The sequence below is a fragment of the Phasianus colchicus genome, chromosome 1, assembly GCF_987193195.1.
Source record: "Phasianus colchicus chromosome 1, bPhaCol1.hap1.1, whole genome shotgun sequence".
Lineage (NCBI taxonomy): Eukaryota > Metazoa > Chordata > Aves > Galliformes > Phasianidae > Phasianus > Phasianus colchicus.
This window is the reverse complement of record NC_143436.1, coordinates 93,925,654-93,946,756: the sequence shown is the minus strand read 5'-3', so window position 1 is coordinate 93,946,756 and position 21,103 is coordinate 93,925,654. Positions and strand designations below refer to the sequence as shown.

The following is a 21,103-nucleotide window of genomic DNA, read 5'->3' as shown; positions in this document are numbered from 1 at the left end:
GGCAGGATGTTTTTCACTTACTGGCATCCCATGTGACTTTTGTGTGCCTTTGACATGCATGACACCCATGCTCATGGGCAAACACCCAGGAGTGTCTGTCACCTCACAGCTATGCCCTTGAGGTCTCTACACAGTTCCTTGCACTACTGGGGGCTCCTTACACTTAGACTCCAGGCTCTACCCTCTCATAAACTGGAGAGTCTCTAAACTGGTTAGCAACCCCTGCCTGTTGGCTCCCTGCTTAGCCTATCTGGATCAGCAGCACAGGACAGGGCCTCACTGTTTTCTTGGGATCCTTCTTCCTCTTCTTGTCAGAGGCGTTGAGGTAGGCCTGCTCCCTGGCCCGGTATGAAGGGCCTCGGCTCAGCTCTCTCTCGCTGTAGGGAGGCAGGGTGTCCTCCTCTTCCTCCTGCTCGGGTGGTGGTGTCTGCTGCTGCTGAGATGTATCAGATTTGTAGGTAGAAGGCGGTGACCAAGCATAATACGTTCCCCCTCCTCTCTGGCTGGGCTGTGAGCTCAGCTTTGATGGGGTTTCACAATGGTCGCCGCTTTCATCATAGCTCCGGGACTTTCTCTCCAAGACACTGCTGAGGTAGGAGTGATCGTACTTCTGGCTCCCTCCAGGTGTCCGGCTCACCAGTCTGGGCAGGTGCTTCTCCTCATGGGCCCGTCTCCGGGGCGGGCTGTATGACCAGCCCCGTTCCGAGTCCGTCAGTGGCTCTCGGTTCCCTCTGCTGCGCTTAGTGTAGTACTCCTCCATGGAGCTATCCTGATGGGTCAGCCCTCCAGCACGGCCACTGCGTGACTCTGACCGCTCGAAACGCCGAGTCTCCTGGCTGTCTGCCCGCCGGGCCCGCTGGCTGTAGGACTCTGCAAAGGCTGCCAGCTCGTCCATAGAGACGGCTGGAACTCCCACAGAGAAACTCTTGCGGGACAACATCTCGGACTTGGACCTCTGCTGGCTGGAAGAGAGAGAAAATAGTGTCAGAGCGCAGGAATCAGCTACACTCATCCTTTTGGCTGCCTTCACAAATAATGGAGGGAAACAGGCTCTGTTGGGGCATGAATCATCTGACCTGCTTTTATCACCTTCTGTAGCAAGAGATGTACCACATCCTAGAAGTGCCTACTTCTCTCTGTTGACTGTAAAGGCAGCCCACTGTGGACAGCTCAGATTCTGTATGTCTACCCAAGATTAACCCCAGGATAAAGTTCCCTTGTCCTTCACTAGACAGGACTGGACTTGCTTCCTCTCGCCCCCAGCGCTTCTAAGTGTATATCCTGCTGGAAAAGCCAAGAACCTGGCTACAGAAGCTCACAGAAGGTTAATTCTGAAACAGGTTTAAGGTGAGTGAACTGGAACACTAGCCAAGTGTTGAGGGAGAGAAATCCCTGCCACTACTTCTGAGAGACCAGACTGATGGCATATGAGGGAAAAACACACAGCATCTCTCATCTAGGTGACACACCAGCACCGAAAATTGTCCAAGGGATCAGGTAACAAATCTAATAGAGCATTATGGAAGCTCTGTTTCTCCTATTTATGTCACTTTTGCATCCCACCTGGAATGGTACAGTACCTAGCTTTGCCCAGCTTGGCAGGCTTTAGCAGACTTGTGGAAACCAGATTCATGCTGCTGTCCTCATCTGATAACACTTCCATCTTTCTCTACAGCTACAGCCTCTCTCCATCTTGTTAGACCGGGACAGGAGGAAATGGAGAAAAGCCCCCAGTACATCTGGCCCTTCTCCTTTCTTTATCACTTTTATACAGCAGCCTCCCAAACACAGCACTCCTCACCTGTGCCGGAAACTGTCCCTCTCATCTCTGTAATCAGAGATCGCCTGTGATCTCGATGTGCTGCCCCCACCAATGACTCCTGCCCAGTACTCAGCATCACCATCCAGGTCTTCTGCAGGAGGCAGAGGTTTCCTCCGTGCCTGGCGGTAGGGCTGCCTGAAGTTCAGATCATCCTCATGTAAAGAGCTGAGCTCAGAGACAGTGTTGTTATCTGCAGTGGAAGTTGTAGAAAATAAGTAAGATAGGCATCACCTAAGAGCATATGTGAGAATGAGAAGACAGGAAGTCTGTAATAAATGTGTTTGCAGCTTTTTCAGAAAGAAGCTAAGCTGCTCTCTATTAGAAAAAATTCAAAATGGAACCCAAGGCTCTCCTCCAAAACTTTACGTGACCCTGCCTAAGGCTCCTGGGTCTCAATTTGTACATAGAACTACTGCCAAATTTACCTTCTGAGCTAGTACTCAGTTAACTGGGGATATTCAAAGGGTACCTAAAATGGCATCAGATGCCTGCAATCAGACAGTTAGCTCAGCCTTCGAGCAGAAATCCTCCTCAGCCCTGCTTCACCAACACGTGGGAGCTCTCCACCGCCCCAAAGTGGCACATCATCACAGCAGTTGTGCCACCCCCCCTTTCCTGGTGTGAGACAGGCTGGCTCTGGATTTGGCCTGATTTGCCCAGTTAAAACAAAAACAGCCCCCTCAAAAAAAAAAAAAAAAAAAAAGAATTTTTAAAAAAATATAAGAGACTGTCTGAATCACTGTCAGTCTCTGCCTCATCAAGCACATTGACATCTGGAGGCCTGACACACCAATCTGGAGAGGTCTTTTTATAGTAAATCTTGTGGGTGGAGAAGACAGTGTACTTAGCAATGACTGTTTTAGAAGTACATATAATTTGTTAGTTATGCCTAATCTGTACAAAACCTTGATTTAATGTCATTCCCCAAAGCCCCTACCTTCATTGATTTACAGGATCTCACATATCTGTTTTAAAAGAGCCTCCACCACTGCTAATGTGGGTTAGCACTGCACGAGTTGGGTACTGCACAGAGGAACTGAGCCCCCACCCTGCTGTTCTGTTCTGTGCACAAAACACAGGACAAAGAGTGGTGCTGCAAGTCCTCCTCATAACCCTTCCTACTCCTGCATCTCTCTCTCCTAATGCAAGAGAGATCCTCACTCAGCTTTGTATTCTTGACACCCCTAAGAACTCCCTCTGCCTTTATGTACACAGCCTGCAAGAGGCCATAGGAAAACAGCAAGGAGTTCTATGCGAAGCTTTCTTGTAATCACTTTGCAGGGCAATAATCACTCCAAACTTTCTGCATTGTTCCAGCCACGCTGCAGTCACTGCAGCCCATAGAATATAATTTCAATAAAATCATTCCTTTCCTATTTTGCCATGCTGGGAGTTTAGAGGCAGCCACACTGTAAGACATGCAGAAATTCTGGGGGCTATATTTACAGTTATTATCACACCTACAGACTGTAAAAGGCTCGAGTACAGACCTGGCTTTTTAGATAATGATGATTCAAAAGTTCAGTGACTCGAGTGGCCAATTTTCGTAATAGTTTGAATTTCCCACATCTTGTTTACTCTAATGAAGGATGGTTAGATAAGAAGCAACTATTTAAAATCAGAATATACTCATAGATTCCTAAAATCTAGACTTTATCCATCCCAAGCATTATATTCTAGAGGCTCTCAAAACAAAGACAGCTAACTTTAAGCTATGAATTTGCAGAGTACTTTTCAGGTCAGTGAAAAAAAAATTCAAACCATTCTCGTTCCTCACATCGCTCTCGCATTCTCCTCGCTGGGTCAAACTGAGCCAGTTCTTTCTCAACATAGTACAGCACTTTCATGGAGTCCCTTTCCTTGTCAGTCTGGATCCTGTACCCTTTGCGCACTGCTACGGAGAAATTAAAAGCAATTAGAGGAAAATGCATTTAAGTTCAAGGAGACTTTCAGTCAATACCGCTTCGATAGCTGAGTTCGTGTCTGCAGGCAGGTAGGCTGCAGCCTCCAAAACAATGAGTCAGTCCTTGCTTCAGGAGAAATTTGTCTGTAAGGTGGGATGTGAAGTTGTGAGCAGCTGCATCGTTTATAAAGTCTGCAGCGACAGCAAAAATGGCTTAGAAATGCCCAGCCTATAGAACCATGTACATCAAATGGTGACAGTGATCCCATCTCCTACAGAGGATGATAAGGAGAAAAGTAGCACTCATTTCCCCTCAGTGATACAGGAAGGATTTGTCATGGCATGGGAGAAGCAGGCCCAGAAGGTCAGACTGCTTCTATGCAGCAGGGGCCATAAGACTGCAGGGGAAGCAGGTGGTTGAGCATTTGGGAGCCGTCACTAAGCAGGACCAGCCCATCTCCCCACTCAAGGACTTCTGTTCACACAGGTTGAAGAACATGTGGCAGAAGCTCCAAAGGATACAGATGGAAACATAAAGTCCCATAAAGCACATCACACTGCTTTGAGATTTATACCAAACTCAATTAAGAGATCAATCAGGTCACTGGGTTACTGAAACTGTTTCCTCTGGCATTCTTTCTGTGCTCTATCTTACAGAAAAGGTGGGTCTCACACATGCCTTAAGCTCTCAACTCCTGTGATTACTCCATTTGCAGGGGAAGTCTGGACAGCTTTTTTGGCTTTGCTATCTTCCTTCATGTAGAAAATACATACTTGGAGCTACAGCAGCTCTAACTCCAGTAGGCTGGCTCCAACCACATTTCATGGCTAACCTGGCAACCTCAAGGCAGGCCTACAGCTAGCAAGTAGAAATCTGCCTTTTGGAGTTGTGAAGAAAACAACATTTTTACAGCAGATTGTTTAAGAAAGGTCTCAGCCCAGAGCTATTCCAAGATGGACAAGAACACAGGTCTAAGTCCAAAAGAGCGAATGTTCAAAGCCTCACCGGAGTACTGTCATGAGGATGTGACCACCACAAAATGAACTTGTCTGCCTTGCAGGGGCTTGGTATATTCCCTTGCATTAACACTGCAGTGTTGCACAAGCATTCCTCTTGAGGCATGATTTTAAAAAACAGCTGGATGGTGCTACTGAGCCAATCTGTTTCTTCTATGTTTTATCCCATACCCCAATGGATCATGCCTTAACATATGGGTTTGATAGTATGCTGCATAGTATGCACTGTGTGGGCTGAACAAGGACTTGCCAGCAGTATTTTTAGGCACCTTCTGTCCTCAATGGCTATGCATGTGTCTGTGCACTATTAAATAACCATGCTCTGCCTCAGAAGTGGCTGTGCCATAGAAATGGGTGGAACAATTCCTGTAATAATCCTGCAAATCGTTGCAGAAGGAATGTGCTTTACTGAGGGTTTTGACTGTGTGCATGTAAAGCAAATAATTACATCTTGAAATATTACTTTGTGCATTTACACTTACAAAAGGTATTAGGTGTTAAAACGTAGTATGCATCTATCACAGTCCTGCTTTCAGCCTGTCTCCAGAACAAACCCAGACAGCTCAGCCAACAGCAGCTTGGGTTTCAGTTTTATTATCACCATAAATGCACGTACAATGACTGTAAAAGCACACCGTGACTTACAGAATGCAAGGAACTCTGCCTCTGCCTTTCAAAGCAGAAGGCCAGCATGTCTCTTTGAGTGAGGCTGCAGCTATCAAGAAGGGTTGGCACAGCACGAGCAAGAGCACAGCAAGTTCTCCACTTTGCCTCACTATTGTTGTTGAGCTCTGATCTGGTACACTGCCAAAAAAGAGACCTCTTGCTATTCTTCCTACTAATGTGTCTCCCGGGAGCTCAGCTGAGCTACCACCTCATTTCTACACAGGCCAACAACCAACCATCAGCTGGAAATGACTCTGACCTACTAATAACCTTTGGGGACTTTGAGCAGCAGCTTCCAGACTCTGGCTCAGAGCCAGTGCTCACACTGAGAACTGTGCCAAACATCTATTTGGGCAACATCTATAGCTCCTGAAACTGATGGGAGAATTAGGCAGGCATCATGCTTCATGTTTGACTTGTTATTGCAGCTATGTATATCAAAAGGAAAACTACCTTCTTGGTTAATTCTGTAGGCACCTAGAAATTAACTTTCAAATTAAATCTGCAAAGATGACCATGAGCAGCTCATTAGAAATGTTTTTTATTATAGATAAGGCATATTTTGTCTCTAGGTTTATTTATTAAATACTTCCAGCAATGATTAAATCGCTTTATTTTTCCCTCGTGTGAGAACTGAGAACCAAATTCTCACACACTTCCTCTTCATACCCTTCTTCTTCCACAAACTGCCAGATTCCCTTAATAAGGTCTGCATATTTTTAAGCCCATCTCAATTATATGGAAATGAAGATGCAGGGATGTTAAACTACTACTCCTCTAAGTCACAAGGAATGGTTCTTCCCTGTTACAGTTTATTTTTCTCTTCTGAACAGTTCATGAATTTCTAATGTCTAATCTGTGTAATTACGGACAGGCTTTTTGTTATTCTTCTGTGGGTGGAACCAAGTCAGACAAAACTGTAAACTGTTTTCCTCCCCTGAAAGGACAGCACTGCTATTTTTTTCAGGCAAATGTTGGGAATTACGAGATTTCTCATCCTTCTACACTTCTCATAGGAGAGGTCTGGAGTTCAGCTTTTGGATCAAAGACTTTCCAAGATGCATAGATTAGAGAATCTGTGCAAGTCTCCAAGCAACCATTACATTTAAAATAGGCAGAGCATACATCCTAACTTATGTGTTGCCAACCATCTTCTATATATGAGAACTGAAATTTCATTTTTATTTCCTGTTCAGACCTAAGTTTAGGACAGAGTTTCTAAGCTTCACTGGAGTTTTGTCGCATGGTATTTATGTAACTAACTGTAGGCTATTTTTTAAAATATCCCCACACCTTAGTTTGCTCACCAGATCACCTCACAGGGGTCATCCACAAGCACAGAAGCCATCTAAGGGAAAGGCTGCCCTTTGCAGACAGGCAAGACAGGATTACAGAATCCTCCATTCTCCATCCCACAGCACTTCTGATCCCATTGACCAATTTTAAATGAGCTAGACAGAAGGGCTGAAGTCTCAAAGATACCAAGCTTTTACAAGTTTCAGATCAGACTTATCCTGGCTATGTGGAAGATGCAGAAACCATAATTAGTGCTTCTTCTGGGCAAAGACCTTTGTTATCCATTCAACCATTAACTGTTTTGTTTAGCTTGCTGTGTGGCCAACCAGCAAACACATAGTTTGGAAGTGCCACGTAATAGTTTTCTACAGCATCTAATTAGGGGACATGCTGGCACATGATGGAGGAGCCTAAAAGGCAAGGAAGAGAATGTAGGTTGATACCAATCTTCCTTATTGCCACAGTTCTAGGAACACATTTTATGCGCAGCTCCCTGTACAACAGGAGCACGATCCAGGCTAAGGGTTTGTCCATATTATTACAGTAAATATTAATTAAGAAAAATAAAGCTTAAGAAACTGTGCTGTCTCTTCACAACAGCTAAAACTCAATGTAATAATATTAGTATTACTACTATGGCAACATGTAATATTACCTGTCAAATCCTGAGTTAAGGGCTTAAGACTCACCAGTTTGGATTATATAATAAATGCACCCTTCTGTGCTATAACCACGGATGCCAAGAGCCACTCCATTTTGTTTCCAAACACATCCATTGTTTTATACTCTGCATTTGTGCTCTGCTGGTAAAGAGATGAGCACTGGGTCTGTGATGTGACTCTTACAAAATCCCTCAGGTTCCCACAGCCAATGCCACACTCTACATGAAGTGACATTTAGCACAAGAGGGGGAAAAAAAAAGTAAAAAAAAAAAAAAAAAAAAAAAAAAAGCACTGGGCTGTTTTTCTTCACTTTCCAACAAAGATTTTTCAATTGGGTACGTTCTGCTTTGGATCAGTGACTGACTTATTTCCTATTTCAAAATGTTGCGTTCCAGGGCTCTGTTTTTATTTCAGGGGAAAAAACTGTCAGACTGTTGAAGGAAAATACTTCTAGTAATTCTGGAAAGGTTAATGCATTGACTGGGGCAGGGAAAGGCTGCAGAAGACTGTTCCAAAAGCTTAATTATTTGAGAATGCTACTTGATCGTATCTTTTTGGAACTGTCTTATCAACACACAGTCATGAGTAAACTTAACAATTGATAATTAGTGCAGTTCTTTGAAATCGGATGTGGCTGAGTCAATGGCAAACACACTGTGTCAGTATGGAGACTACCCTGGTAAGGGTCACTTCTTCTCCAGAAAGTTTAAGACCAGACAGCTACTCTGATCCTGAAATGCCTGATGTGGCTAAATACTTCATACTTCCTGAAGGCAGCTTCCATCACAGCAGAAGTGACCCTGAACCAAGACAGAGCCACCATACCAATACTCTGAGTCTGACATCGATCCATAACTCCCTTCTAGTTAGAAGCATTCTGTTACTCAGAGTTCATAAATGAAAAGGCTGAATAAGCCAAGTGACCTACTGACTTCTGTAACACAGGGGAAGGGATCCAGCCTCCAATGTTCTTGGGTAGAAATGATGAAGAGGCACATTCCTGTGCCCAAACTGCACAGGGACAGCACCACATGCTACAGCAGAAACAACTGCAGGAGGGCAAGCAGTGACCCACACAGAGCAGCAAGAGTGGTTTACCAAGAAAGTGTAGCTTTTAAGGCATTGGCTCTAAGAAAATGGCCACTGTTTCTGCTCCCCTGAAACCATTCACCCTTTTTTACCCTACAAGTGAAGGTTTACAGCTGTATCAAACAAGGCTCAGAGTGTGTGGACCTCCCATTCTCCACTGACCTAATTCATTACTCAAGCTGATATTCTGCTGACAGCACTAGGTAGGTTGGACTACATGGCCCTAAGGGATGCAACTGTCATTGTCAATGTCAGAATCAGGATGCACCTTCTCCAGGTTTACCCTGTTCACAGCATTCTATAGATGATGCTCATCCTTCCCCTTCTCAGCCCTGCTCCCAGTAAGTGGACCGAATGCTGTGAATTACCATTTTGGTTTCCTCCACCAGTGTCACTTGGGGCCAAGGGAGGCGGGTGTGACTTATCCATCAGCACAGCAGGAGATGGGACACCAGCTACAGGAACACTGGGGATGTAGTATGGACCTGGGATGGAGGAGACCGCAGGAGGGTACCCTGCTTTTGCTGCCTTGCCTGCAACATACACTGAAAAACAAAAAGAACACCAGTCAGCATTGCACCAGCTTTCTCCAGATCCACGTCACATGACAGAAACCTGCAAACCACTGATGCTGGTGACACCCTAGCAGGAGACAACTGGACAAATGAAATGACAAGGACCAATCTGATATTCTCTAAGCCTCAACGGGAACTGGGGGAGTTTAAAAATGCATGTCAAATAAACACTGTAAGATGTCCGGTGACAGAAAGACAACCAGCGTGTCTGAGACAGCATTTCTGCTGCCACCATTTAGAGGCAATTCAGCTTCTGAAACAACTGATGACTCAAGCTGCAGGAATGAGGCTCATGAAACTTGACAGATCTGCCTGACTCTGATGGAGAACCTTGCTGGGTCACAAGGATTTTGTACTGTTGCAGAAGGCAGCTGTTTTTCAGTGTTGGGAAAATACTTCTCTGGATGGTCTTAGTTCTGCCCCCACAACACTCACTGACATGATAGCAACTTTGAAGAGGAGCATGACACTATGAAGAAGAAGGCACAGCTGCCAAGGCAGGGAGGACCTGGAAAATTACATTTGTAATTAACTTTGAGCGCTCAACCATTGAGTGATAGGTCAGATGCTTCACTCCCCATGAACTAGTTCTTCAGTTAAGCAAAGTGCTTAGGGCAAAGGAAGCAACATTCACAGATTCTCCTCCTGTTCTGCCAGGGAGCAGAAGTAAGAAAGATCTGCATCAGCTTGGATGGGGTCACTCACACGCCCGGGGACAGCAGCAGGACTCGGGGCAGCAGGGGCAGCGGACGTAACAGCAGCAGCTGTGCGGGCAGCACTGACACCAGCAGATCCCCACCAGGAGGAAGAACAGGAACGCTCCCAGGATCACCAGGCCCACAAAGACCCACTCTGGAAAAAACAGGGAGAAAAAGAAACTTACAGGATTGCACATGAATGGAGAAGGGAATGGCAGCAACACTGTCCCTGCACAGAACACAGGGACAGAACAGGCAGGTGGGGTTTTTAGCAAAAGTGAGTTCCCTCCTGACCTAGAACTGCACTGAAGCAGAAATGGCACACAGTGGTGAGAACCAGAGCTACTGGAATGTAGTCCCTTCCATCTGAGAAGGAGCAGCATGGAGGCAAAAGCTCTGTCTCCCGAATATGGAAACCTTTTGTCCTAGAGCAGACCTGTATGAATGCTGCAGGACGTGCTCCATTAGCATTTGTGTCTCATCTAAGACTCATTCTTCCTGCCCACATCCATGCCCTGCTTATGTGCTTGTTCCCTAACTATATTCTAATTTTAATGGGCACAAACTATGGTGAAAAGCAGGCTATAAATAACCCAGCAAATGAGCCAGGCCTGCCCCTTCACAACTAGGCCCACGCACACAATTATTCTTTTGAATGTGCTGAACGAACATCCTATTCAGGCGCTGCAGCCAGTCAGGAAACCTAACAGCCACTTTTTTTTCATTTTCGCTGAAGCCTCAGATGAAGTCTGTAAGAGCGACGAGGTAGAAGAGCTGGTCACAAAAATCACGATGGGGTTTTTATCATCTCCATTTACTTGATGTGGAAAGGAGAGCAAGAAAAGGTTTCTCAAAGTCTGCTGTGGGAAACTTGCAGCAGCAGGAGCTGTGGTGGGGACAGGTGCCTAGCCTGCAATGGGGCAGCTCCCAGCTTTGTGTCTATCCATCATGCACTGCACAGGGGATGGCGTGCACAAAGCTGCACATGCTGCCACACAGCAGCCCCCTGAATCAGGAGAATGGTCAGTAAACACAACCAGACCAAGGAATTTCAAGACTTTGAATGTACAGGAGGCTTGCTTTGCAGCACAGGGATGTAACCACCTAACCAGAATTCAAGACTGCTGGTGAGAGAAGATCAGTTGGGAAGGCCTCCACAGGTTCCCAGGCAGTTGTCCAGCCACCTTGGAAAGCTGCTAGGAAGGCAAAGAAAGAAGTGGTAGGGTTGTTCAGCCGTGGAAACAGCAACAGACCACCTTATGAACAGAAGTCAAATGTTCACTGCAGGGCTTCCCGGTACACTGTTATTTAAGCTTTAGAAGGTTGCTACAAGGGTTGCAGTGTGAGTACGGAATCACACTGGATAAATGCAGTACCTCTCACCTGGGTCACTGAGCTGAAAGGGCAGAAAAGGTGTTCAGCTTGGAACAACCAAAATGCAAGATTTGTCTAGTTCTTAGTTTTTAAAACACAAAGATGAGAAATCTCATTTTTGATTCATCCAAAGCATTCTGCTTGAAAAGAAGTAAAATTGTTGCCTTTGTTGGCATTTTCCTTTATCCTTTTACAAACCACTGCCTTTATTAAATGCAATTTTTAATTTCAAACTTCCTTTAAAATTCCTTTCAAATTTCCTTTAAAAAAATGTCAGTGGAAGATCTGGCATTTACAAATCAAAACACTTCTTTTCAGAAGTGTAAAGTGAAATGTTTTATGTTTTTTGAATACTTTATTTCGCTCGTGGCTGAAACAGCTGAATTTCTCTGAAATTTGCATTAATTTTGGTCCTTGTGGAATTTTTTTTTTTTGGTTAGTCTATGTCAAGAAGAAAAAGAACAGCTAACAGATAAGGAAATGGCTGGAGGGAAGCATCCATGAACTGAAAGGTAACAACTGATAGAAAATTACTAGTACAATTCCTCAGGTACTGGTTCTAGGAACCATTTTATTGTTTTCCTGAATGACCTTGACAGAAAATAAGAATGTGTTAATGCAGCTTGAGAGCAAGAGGTAGCAAAGCATAGTCACCAAAGATTGGGATGTCTTAAAGAAAGGGCAAGTTGTCCTTGAGCCTACAGTAAGAAACATGAAACACAACAATGTGCATTTCATATGAATTTCAAGGTATGCAACAATAATTGCAGGGTTGCATGTTCAAGGATGAAGGACAGTTTCTGCAGTGATGGGGACCACGTTACTTGAAAATGAACAAAAAAGAAAGGACTATTCCACCACAGGACAACTGTAACAGCTAATGTTATGCATCTACAAAAAAAAAGTAAAAATAATCCAGTACCCCATAGAGGAGGCATTTCCAAGAGTTTTCAGGAATGCTTTTACACGAGGACTTCATGCAACTCCACCTGAAATTACTGATGTTATACAGCTCTGGTCATCTTTGTACAAGAAAAGATTGACTAAGGCTGGAGCTGATTCAAAGCAAAGATTCAAGAGCAATGAAGAGATTTGACAGGCCTGCCTTGCACAGTGAGAGCAGAAACTTGCTACATTAGTCCATCAAAAAGAAAGCTGAGAGCAGGCATAACTGCTGCCTGGAAATATGCTAGGAGAATGAATGCTAGGGAGAAAAACAGGCACTATAGTTAAAGGTCCTAAATAAACAAGCATAAACAGGCTATGAGCAATGCAGATGGAAGCTAGAAGCAGTATATCAAAGAAAGACATCCAATGGGAGAAAGAAGGTACAAAATCAGGCTACTCTTAAATTTGCTAAGCTTATGAGAAGTATAAAATTACAAGGTGCTTGGGAAGCAAGTAAGATAGAGAGCCAGACTATTTCTTCCAGATCAGTGTTTCCTAATCTATGCCACTCTAAACAGGACAACAGCTCAGAGGCTTCTTTTGTCGTGTTCCTGTTGAAAAAAAGCACTGCATGATGGAAGTGACCAGCCACAGCTATACAGTGAAGTGCAGGTGTCAGGTCTCCAGAGCTATCAGCAAACTCTTCACTAACAAAAGATAAAAAGATCAACGGACAAAACCCTGGTAGAGGAAAAAAATAGCAAGTTCAATGCAGCATACCTGTGGTCCTTCTGAAAATGTTCTTGGAGTATAAAAAGATGTCAGATTAGTATGCACTTTGTGCACTGCAATATATTCACTCAGCACCATTAGAAGATATTTAAAATCCACATCCCGGTCATGGGGACCTATGAGTCAGGATTTGATCTCACAGAAAGTTAGACCATTTGCTTCAGTGATAAGGCCAAGAAAGCAGTAAAAGAGCCTGCTGGCTCCTTCTGAATGCACAGAACAGGGAGTTCAAACAGCTTTACCTACCATTTCCTAATCCTTGCTGTAACAACCATTACCTTCTCTCACTGCTCCTCCAGAAACAATTGTATAACCCTGAGATTTAATTGTTTACCAAGTTGAAATGCTACGTGGCCTCACTGACTGAAAACTACTGGTTTGTGTTTAAGAGCAGCTGATTTTGTTTACTCAGATGATGTGTGGTTTGTCACTGCCTTCTACGCTTTCTTGTTTTTTATACACATACAGTGAGGGTACCAGAAAATTACCTGGTCAACATACAGGAATTTTATTCCCATTAAGTAAGACTGTAAACAGTGAAAAATAATGTTAGGAAACAGAGAATCAATCTCTATCTGTGCTGAAGACATCAATCCCTTTCCTGCCACACTGAGCTTCAAGGGAGCTTTGGATTACTTTGGAGGTGGGGAGTATCTGCCTTCTCCCCATTTGCATCTTTGGGACAGCTTTGAAAATAGCTTCACACATTTATGTGGAGATGTATTTTTGCACAAACGTGTGAAAGAATGCCTTCTTGGGCACTGTGAGGGAATGATCATGACTCTAGGGCTAAATGTTCCCACAGCTCTTCCCTCTCAAGGACAATGTGTTGCTGTTTCTTCTTTAAGGAGCGCCAGAATTGGCAGTTGTTAGTTTGGCTTGTGAGCGATTTATCATGGGCAGAGAACTCTCACAGCCCATCCAACCACCTGGTGTTACCTAGATAATGCCCTGGCCACACAGCACAAGAAGGACTGTGCCACCAACATGTCACTAGCCAGTGCTCCATTGCTAGCACCTCCTGTGCTACCATCTGTGGCGATGGCTGTATTAGTACCCACAGCACACAGCCAGGCAGGGGAAGCTCCTAGCGAGCTAGGGTGGGTGACACACAGAGCCATATGGGCACACGAGGCTGTCACTGTCTTCACAGGTTGCAGCAGTGTTACCTTTCCTTTAGCAGAGAGCTTGATACAAAACCTCTTCTGAACAGCACTGGAATTTTTACTGTCACGCTGATCCTGGCAGGGCATTAACATCTCTATGGGTCACCTCCCAGACCTCTTGTTCCTCTCCCTGTCCCAGATTCACTCCTCCATTTTCAACCCAACACACATTTTCAATAAGCAACAAGGTTTTTTTTTCTTTTCTTCCCCAGATAAAATACATGAGTTAAAATGCACACCACATAAAAGATGCTGCAGAAGGATAAACAGACAAGATGACAGAAGACTGGGTAATTAATGGGTGAAATGGCTGAATACCTGGCATAATCTCCACAGCAAAACTGGGCAAGAGATCAGCAAGCAGCCCTGTCCTGCCTAGAAAAGACAGAAGGAGGAGAACAAGGAGAGAGGTTACTGCAAGAAAAACACACTTCCCAGCCCCTGCCTTAGCTTTCAGTCCCCTTCATCATCAGCCCACTTGCACTCCTGTCAACTACAGAGGTCACCATGCTCAGTGCCTGGTGTCTGCCCCTGCACCTCTTCCATTTGTCTGGCCTTGCACTTTGTCTTCATCTGCAGAGCTGCAGCAGGAGGAATAATTTGGAGCAGAGATGCTCTGATTTAGGCACAAAATGACAAGAACAGGGAGGTCTCCTCGGCATAATTACAAGGTAGTATCTTGCTGGAGTTATGCTTTGCACATACAAAAAGCTCCTGTACATGCACAACAGCCTTCAAACATAAGAATTTGGTTTACTTCAAAAATATTACTGATATAGTTCAAATGGATGTGAAACATTTTTAATGCAAGGCCCTTGGCAAGTCAGTCACATGCGTTCGACACCTGCAGGTGGGGCTCTCCATATGGGGCTCTGAAGCTTCATAAACAGCTCCAGGAAAGGAGTTTGAAGCATGACTGTGAGTATGTGCTGGTTATTTCACAATGAAAAGCAACTCAGTGAGATTGTATAGTATAAAGACAACCCTCAAGTGAAGCAAATTAACCAGGGAAGGATTCCTGTGCAATTTCATGGAATCACATGGAAAAGAAAACAAACAAATAAACAAAAAAATTTGACTTTTAATTTATAAGTGAATACAAAAAAAATCCAAGCTCCATGGCAGCTTGGGGCCTATTTGTTTTGGCACTGAGTGTCTTGGATATTTCTAATACACAGCAAACATCCTACACAGTGTTCAGCTATAATTTACACACATCTATGCATTGGCAGAACACGACTGTGTGCATCTGTGCTTTGTGCTCCTTTAAATTGCACTGGGTTCGTGCTTGGTTTTCTAATGACATGTGTAAGGTAGGGGAGTTGAGCACTTGAGAGAGAGATGTGTTGTGGATGGACTGTAGCAAAGGCAGCTAAGGACTAGCCAGTGCAAAGGCTACCCCACACATCCTTGAGGTCCAGCACGAAGCAGTGCTCAGACACAATGATGAATTGGATCCCAAGTTCTTTGCTCTCTAGCCTGTCCTTGAAGCGTGTTATAATCAAAGAGATTTCCACTCTCTGTTTTCCTTAAATGTTTCAGCAGAGCTTCTGTAGATATAAAAAATCCACCAGGATGCCTGCTGGAGCCATAATAAACATCCTCTGAATGTAGGCAGTGCTTTGCAAACAGTTGCAACTCATCAAAGCTGTCTAGTGCTCACTGTTAACACCATCATGGGTGCTCCTGAAGCCTTAGCAAAAGACACAATGCTGAGCATTCATACAGTTGTTCTTCATTTACTACTTTGAAAGGACTCCTGCCACCAGCATACTGCAGTATTTTAATCTACAGATACAGTTTCATGACATTGATAGCAGGAAGGATCAACCATCCAAACTGCTCACAGCTTGCTCATTATGCAGAAGAACTTTCTGCTCTCTAAAAATGGGCATGCACATTATAAATGCAGGATAGGTCCTGTGTGTTACAGTCCAAGACCAACAGCAGGCATCAATGGACAAACAAGTAGAGGTGAACAGCTAATGCAAGGCTGTTCACCGTGCAAACCCAGTGGAGGTAGTGACAGCTCTATAAAGCTCAAGCTCCATCTCACAAGTCCAAGTAGCTATGCTTTGCTTTGAACCTGTTAGCAAGGCACTGGAACAGGCTGCCCAGAGAGGTGGTAGACAGGGCATCCCTGGAGACACTCAATGTAGACTGGACAGGGCTCTGACCACCTGATGGAGCTGTAGGTGTCCCTGTTCACTGCAGGGTAGATGGACCAGATGGCCTTTAAGGGTCCCTTCCAACTCAAACGATTCTATGGTAAAAGCCTCAACCCCTGAACTTGCTGGGGCTTACATTGCCTTGCGATCCTCCAGAGGAACCTTACACAGACATAAGAAGCATCCCCCAAAAACAACAGCGCTGTGAAGACTCATGATAAAGACAACCAAAGCAGTTTTCCTGTGCTACCTATAACCAGTCACTGCTTCCCTGTCTGTGCAGCCCGTCTCAGTCCTGCTAGGGGGTTGTTGTCCCAGCCCCATGGGCCCCACTGTCACCTGTGAGGGGGTGCACAATGCTTTCACAGGAGGGCTGCCCCTCAGCCTCAGCTCTGGGCGGCTGTGTCCCCACCAGCTTCCACTGCATCTCAGCTCTCCTCGTTTCCCTCCCAAACGAATTCCCTGACAACCCTTCCCCCCGCTGCTGCTCTGTTCAGGGCCAGACAAGCCAGGTCTGGCCATAGGCCGGGTTGTCACAGTGACGAGAGGCTCCTGGTGGTGCCCCTCGCAGAGGCTGACCTCCCTCCGCACCACCAGCAACAGAAATTCAGGAAGGGACCATGGCTGCTAAGCTGCAGCATGACTCCATCTGCAACACGTCTTCCATGCAAGCTCCCAACACTGAACTCCCTGCGGGCACCACTGACTGAAAGAAGGAATAGAGGATACAGAGGATGGTCCTGTTTACCAGGGTCGTTCCAGGCAGCTCTGCTCAAGCCAGGAGCCTGTCCTCATGTGAGTGCAAATCTGGGACATGTTCCCATCACTGTTCCCACAGCAAGCACACTGCATGCCCCAGGCCTCAGCCAGCCTCAGTACAGAGGCAGGCCACCAGCTCCTGGCCTGTGGCAACACAGCACAGCACGACAGGTGGAGGAGAGACGGGAGGGGAAAGCTGAGGGGTACAGAGAGAATTCTGATGGTGCGGAGGGTACAGGGGTGTGGGTGAGGACAGAAGCTGATAGGCAAGAGAAGGATGGACTAGAGTAGGAGGGCACAAATAGCAGTGGAGCAGGGAAAAGCAGGAGTCAAGCAGTTACTGAGCAAGAGTCTGCGGAGAAAAGACATGAAAATAATAAGTGTTTAGGCAAAAGAGAACAATGGCGGGAATAAAGTAGGTGCAGGTGCAGTCAGGAGCACAGCAATTGAATAAATACAAGAACATGGTAAATACTGGCAACTGCATCAATGTGATACGTATCTGGTAAATGCAAGAATAACCACTGAACTGGTTTCCTGCTGGGGGCTGCCTTCGCAGCTCCACCTGCAGCTGCGGGACCACAGGAGGCAGCAGCTGCAGAGGGAACAATTTCTCCCTCAGAGGAAGAAGAATCTGCCAAGCTGTGCCACAGCCAGAGGCCCTGGCACAGGACACAGCCTCAGGGAGGCCAGAAAGCAGAGAGGAAGCATGGCACTTGTAAATCTACCACTTTTCCAGGGAAGCTGCAGGCAGATTTATTGGGACAGCATGGCTCTCTGCAGCAAGTTCCTCCACACTCCCTCTGCTCGCAGTAAACTTTACTCTTCCCATCCTTCCCTTCCTGCTGCCAATTGGAGGGAGAACAACACCAGCCCTTCTTGGAGATCAAAGTTTTAGCAGGGAACAAAGACCTCCAAGGAGGCTGTTACCATGGCGACCTTAGTAAGGGAGGCCTTTAATCACACCAGTCTCCTTTGTGACCAGCATGTGGCTGTCGCAGGCAAATAAGAAGGAAAAGAGCGGTAAAAAATCCTAGGCAACAAGTAGGGCTCCTAAATGGCGTGAAATAAAGAACTAGGAGTAGCCTAGCGTGGGATGAGCAGGAGAGAAAGGATTGGAGCTGATTACAAAGGAGGCAGTGCCCAAGGAGGACTACGCTGGGGGTGGGGAGGCCAGCAGTCTTCCTGGCACCCAGGCCTTTGCCAGCTTTCCCAGCGCTGCCTCTGCCTGCTGGTACTGCCCACCCTCGGGATCAGAGAGCCCTCGCTGTGAAGGTGCCCGCGGACACTTTCTGGCTGAGACCTGGCCCTTTCATCCCCAGCACCCAGCTGGGGGCACTGACATCCCTGCCAGCACTGTGACCAAGTGCTGGCTCGGATGCTGCCGGCAGCATCTGAGCCAAACAGAGCAAATCCTGAAACAGTCCTCTTGTCAAGGAAAATTTTGCCAAGAACTTTTCCATCTCCGAAATTGCATCAACTTTTATTACACAGTCTCTCCCAGCACACAACCTGCCTATATTTATACCAGGTATTGAGTCATTTTGCTAAGAGCCATCTAATTAGCATTGCGCGCCATACACACAGGTCCCAGGAGAGATTTATCCTCTCTGAAAGCTGACGCATGTCTCTATTAGCACATTAGGTACGGTGCAATAAAGCTGCCATGTAAATGTGTCTACCTCCATTCCTACTTTCAGGTATTAGACGTGACAAATTTTGGTTTTAGACTATGTGAGTATTGGCTGGTCATACAAACTATCAAAGATCTCACAGATGATGAGTGGCCAGGAGCATATCCCATATGAGGAAAGGGTGGGAAACCTGGGACTGTTGAGCACGGAGAAGAGAAGGCTGAGGGGAAGGATCTTATCACTGTTTATAAATATCTAAAGTGCAGGGAGACAAAATGGATGGGGTCAGGCTCTTTTCAGTGGTGTACAGCAACAGGACAAGGGGCAATGGGCACAAACTGGGGCACAGGAAGTTCCATATAAACACAAGGAAGAATTTTACTGTGCAGGTGACAGAGCCTTGCAGCAGGCTGCCCAGAGAGGTGAAGTCTCCTCTGGAGATATTCAAGACCTGTCCGGACACTTTCCTGTGCAATCTGCTGTGGGGAACTGCTTTAGCAGGGAGGCTGGATTGGATGATCTCCAAAAGTCCCTTTCAATCCTTATGGTTCTGTGATTTCAGTTTACCCATCATCTAAGTTTTAGCTGACATCCAAAATTAAGAAAAACTCGTGGAACTAATGGCTGTTTTTTAACATACAATATTGTAGGCTTCTACAAGATCAGTTATAAAATAATATTTCACTAACGTATCATTTATGCAGCACTGGCTACTGAACTCGTTGGAGAAAAGGTAGGCAACAGCTGCCTACAAAGCATTTAGTTCACTGACCAAAGTATCAAACCAACAACTGAAATTAGTAGATCACTCTGCTGCCTCTTCCAGCAACTTGAAATGCTCTTGGAAATGAAACCACTGTGTCTTGAAACACATTCCTGGAAGCATTTCCAGGCCAGGTTAGATAGGGCCCTAGGCAACCTGAACTAGTGGGTGGCCATCTTGCTCACAGCAGAGGGGTTGGAACTAGATGACATTTGAGGTCCCTAGTGGAATTGCTGAGTCACAGCTTGAAGCACTGACTGAGCACCTGGTGGGAAAGCAGGGCCAACCCAGGGGAGCTCAGGTGCAAGCAATGCACCTGAGTGACCAGAAGGGGTGGAGGCAGGATCCACCTCTTCCCAGACCTCATTTAAGGGTCGGCAGTGGAGGTGATGGCATCTCATCTGGAGATCCCTACTTACCTTACAGGCCTTGTTAAGGTAATCAGTTTGTTTCTCTTATTTTTGTGCCTATTGCTATCATGTCTAAGCAGATCCCTGCTTGCTGCAGCTTAAGACCTTGCTGCTCTGCCATCTTGTTATGTTTTCTATTATGTTACAGGTCCTTCCCAGGCCATTCTATGATTCTACATCTAAGCTACTTACAAACTTGCTTGTAACACAAACATTCCTAAGCTTGCATAGACATGCATTTCACAGCAGCTGCTGTGCCTGGCTACACCCGCACCATTATTCTATAGAGGTAAAAGCCTGGGAAAGGGCAGTATAGATGCTTTTGCAGGACCCTGCACCTAATGCACAAATTCTGGCTTCCAGCAAAACTTACTAGGTTCCATGCAATTAAGCTTGACTGCTTCCTGATGTGAGTTGGGTCACCTGGGATGGAATATCTCCTGAACCTGCTCTGTGCTCCTGATTTAAAGGTAACTCCAGACACCCTGCATCCATATGCATATGGATGGTGTAGTCTCTTTCAACAATGGCTGCACTGAGTGACTTTATTAAAGACTATGGACGTGCTCATATAAAAAGCAGTGCATAGATGCTATGAATAACAATGTGATTAATAGCATTATCCGTATCTTTCAAGAGCCAGGTCACTCAGCTGCTAGTTACTTAGATAGAGAAGGAGACTTTCTGAAATTTAGGATTCAGGTTTTTTGGTTTAAACATATATCAGTTAAAAAAAAAAACAACTACAAAGTTGTAAATGGATTCACTATCCCAGCTGTAATGTCAGCAAAGAGTTCTAAAATATTAGTAAGACATGAGTGCAGAAAGCATTGTTTGACTCCTGTTGTACCATTGCTAAGCTCTAAATTAGAAATCAGCAAAAGTAGAGTTCATTGTAATTTCTAGCATGTTAGACTCTGGAGATTCCAACCCAAGATACAAATATTTGACAAATGTATAATAATACTTTTAAATTGTAATTATTTCCTTTTTCTACAATAGCTTCACTCTCTTTTGTGTTCCTGAGGCACAGAGGTTACCATCTCTCTTCCCTTGCCTGCTGATTCCCTTAGAGAGAGTTGAAGTCCTTGCTGAAGCAAAACCTACTGAACAGTCTTTTCAGCAAAGTATGTAAGTACATGCTTAACATCGGGTATACTTCTATAAATCCTATCAGCTTTGCTGAGTATGAATGGAGTACATAAATGCTTAGTGCTTTTCAGAAATAGGCTTGAAAGGAAGACAGTGCATGGGATTCTCTGATGCTACTTGGAGCTGTCCAGATTGTGCACGTGCCAATGTGATATGTACAGGTAACAATGTTCAATAAGCAATCCCATAATGACCTAGGTGGACTGGCTACAGAGACTCCTTTGGGGAAAACTGCAAAATAAAGCCAGAAGTCTCTGCAATTTTTTTTC

General features: G+C 45.2%; 1 protein-coding gene across 5 annotated transcripts in view; it reads right to left on the bottom strand.

Annotated features, from left to right (window-relative positions):
• Positions 1–21,103, bottom strand: part of ILDR2 (immunoglobulin like domain containing receptor 2) — a 39,043-nt gene that overhangs the window by 6,454 nt on the left and 11,486 nt on the right. For 2 of the 5 annotated variants that reach the window (XM_031612482.2, XM_031612478.2), the window contains exons 4-9: positions 14,267–14,323; positions 9,736–9,882; positions 8,824–9,000; positions 3,600–3,716; positions 1,802–2,012; positions 281–962 (exon numbers count right to left, since the gene is read on the bottom strand). In XM_031612482.2, the coding sequence (XP_031468342.1) occupies positions 281–962; positions 1,802–2,012; positions 3,600–3,716; positions 8,824–9,000; positions 9,736–9,882; positions 14,267–14,323 (1,391 nt within the window). The remainder of the gene's footprint in view (positions 1–280; positions 963–1,801; positions 2,013–3,599; positions 3,717–8,823; positions 9,001–9,735; positions 9,883–14,266; positions 14,324–21,103) is intronic. The other 3 variants (XM_031612479.2, XM_031612481.2, XM_031612480.2) reach the window with 3 other exon arrangements.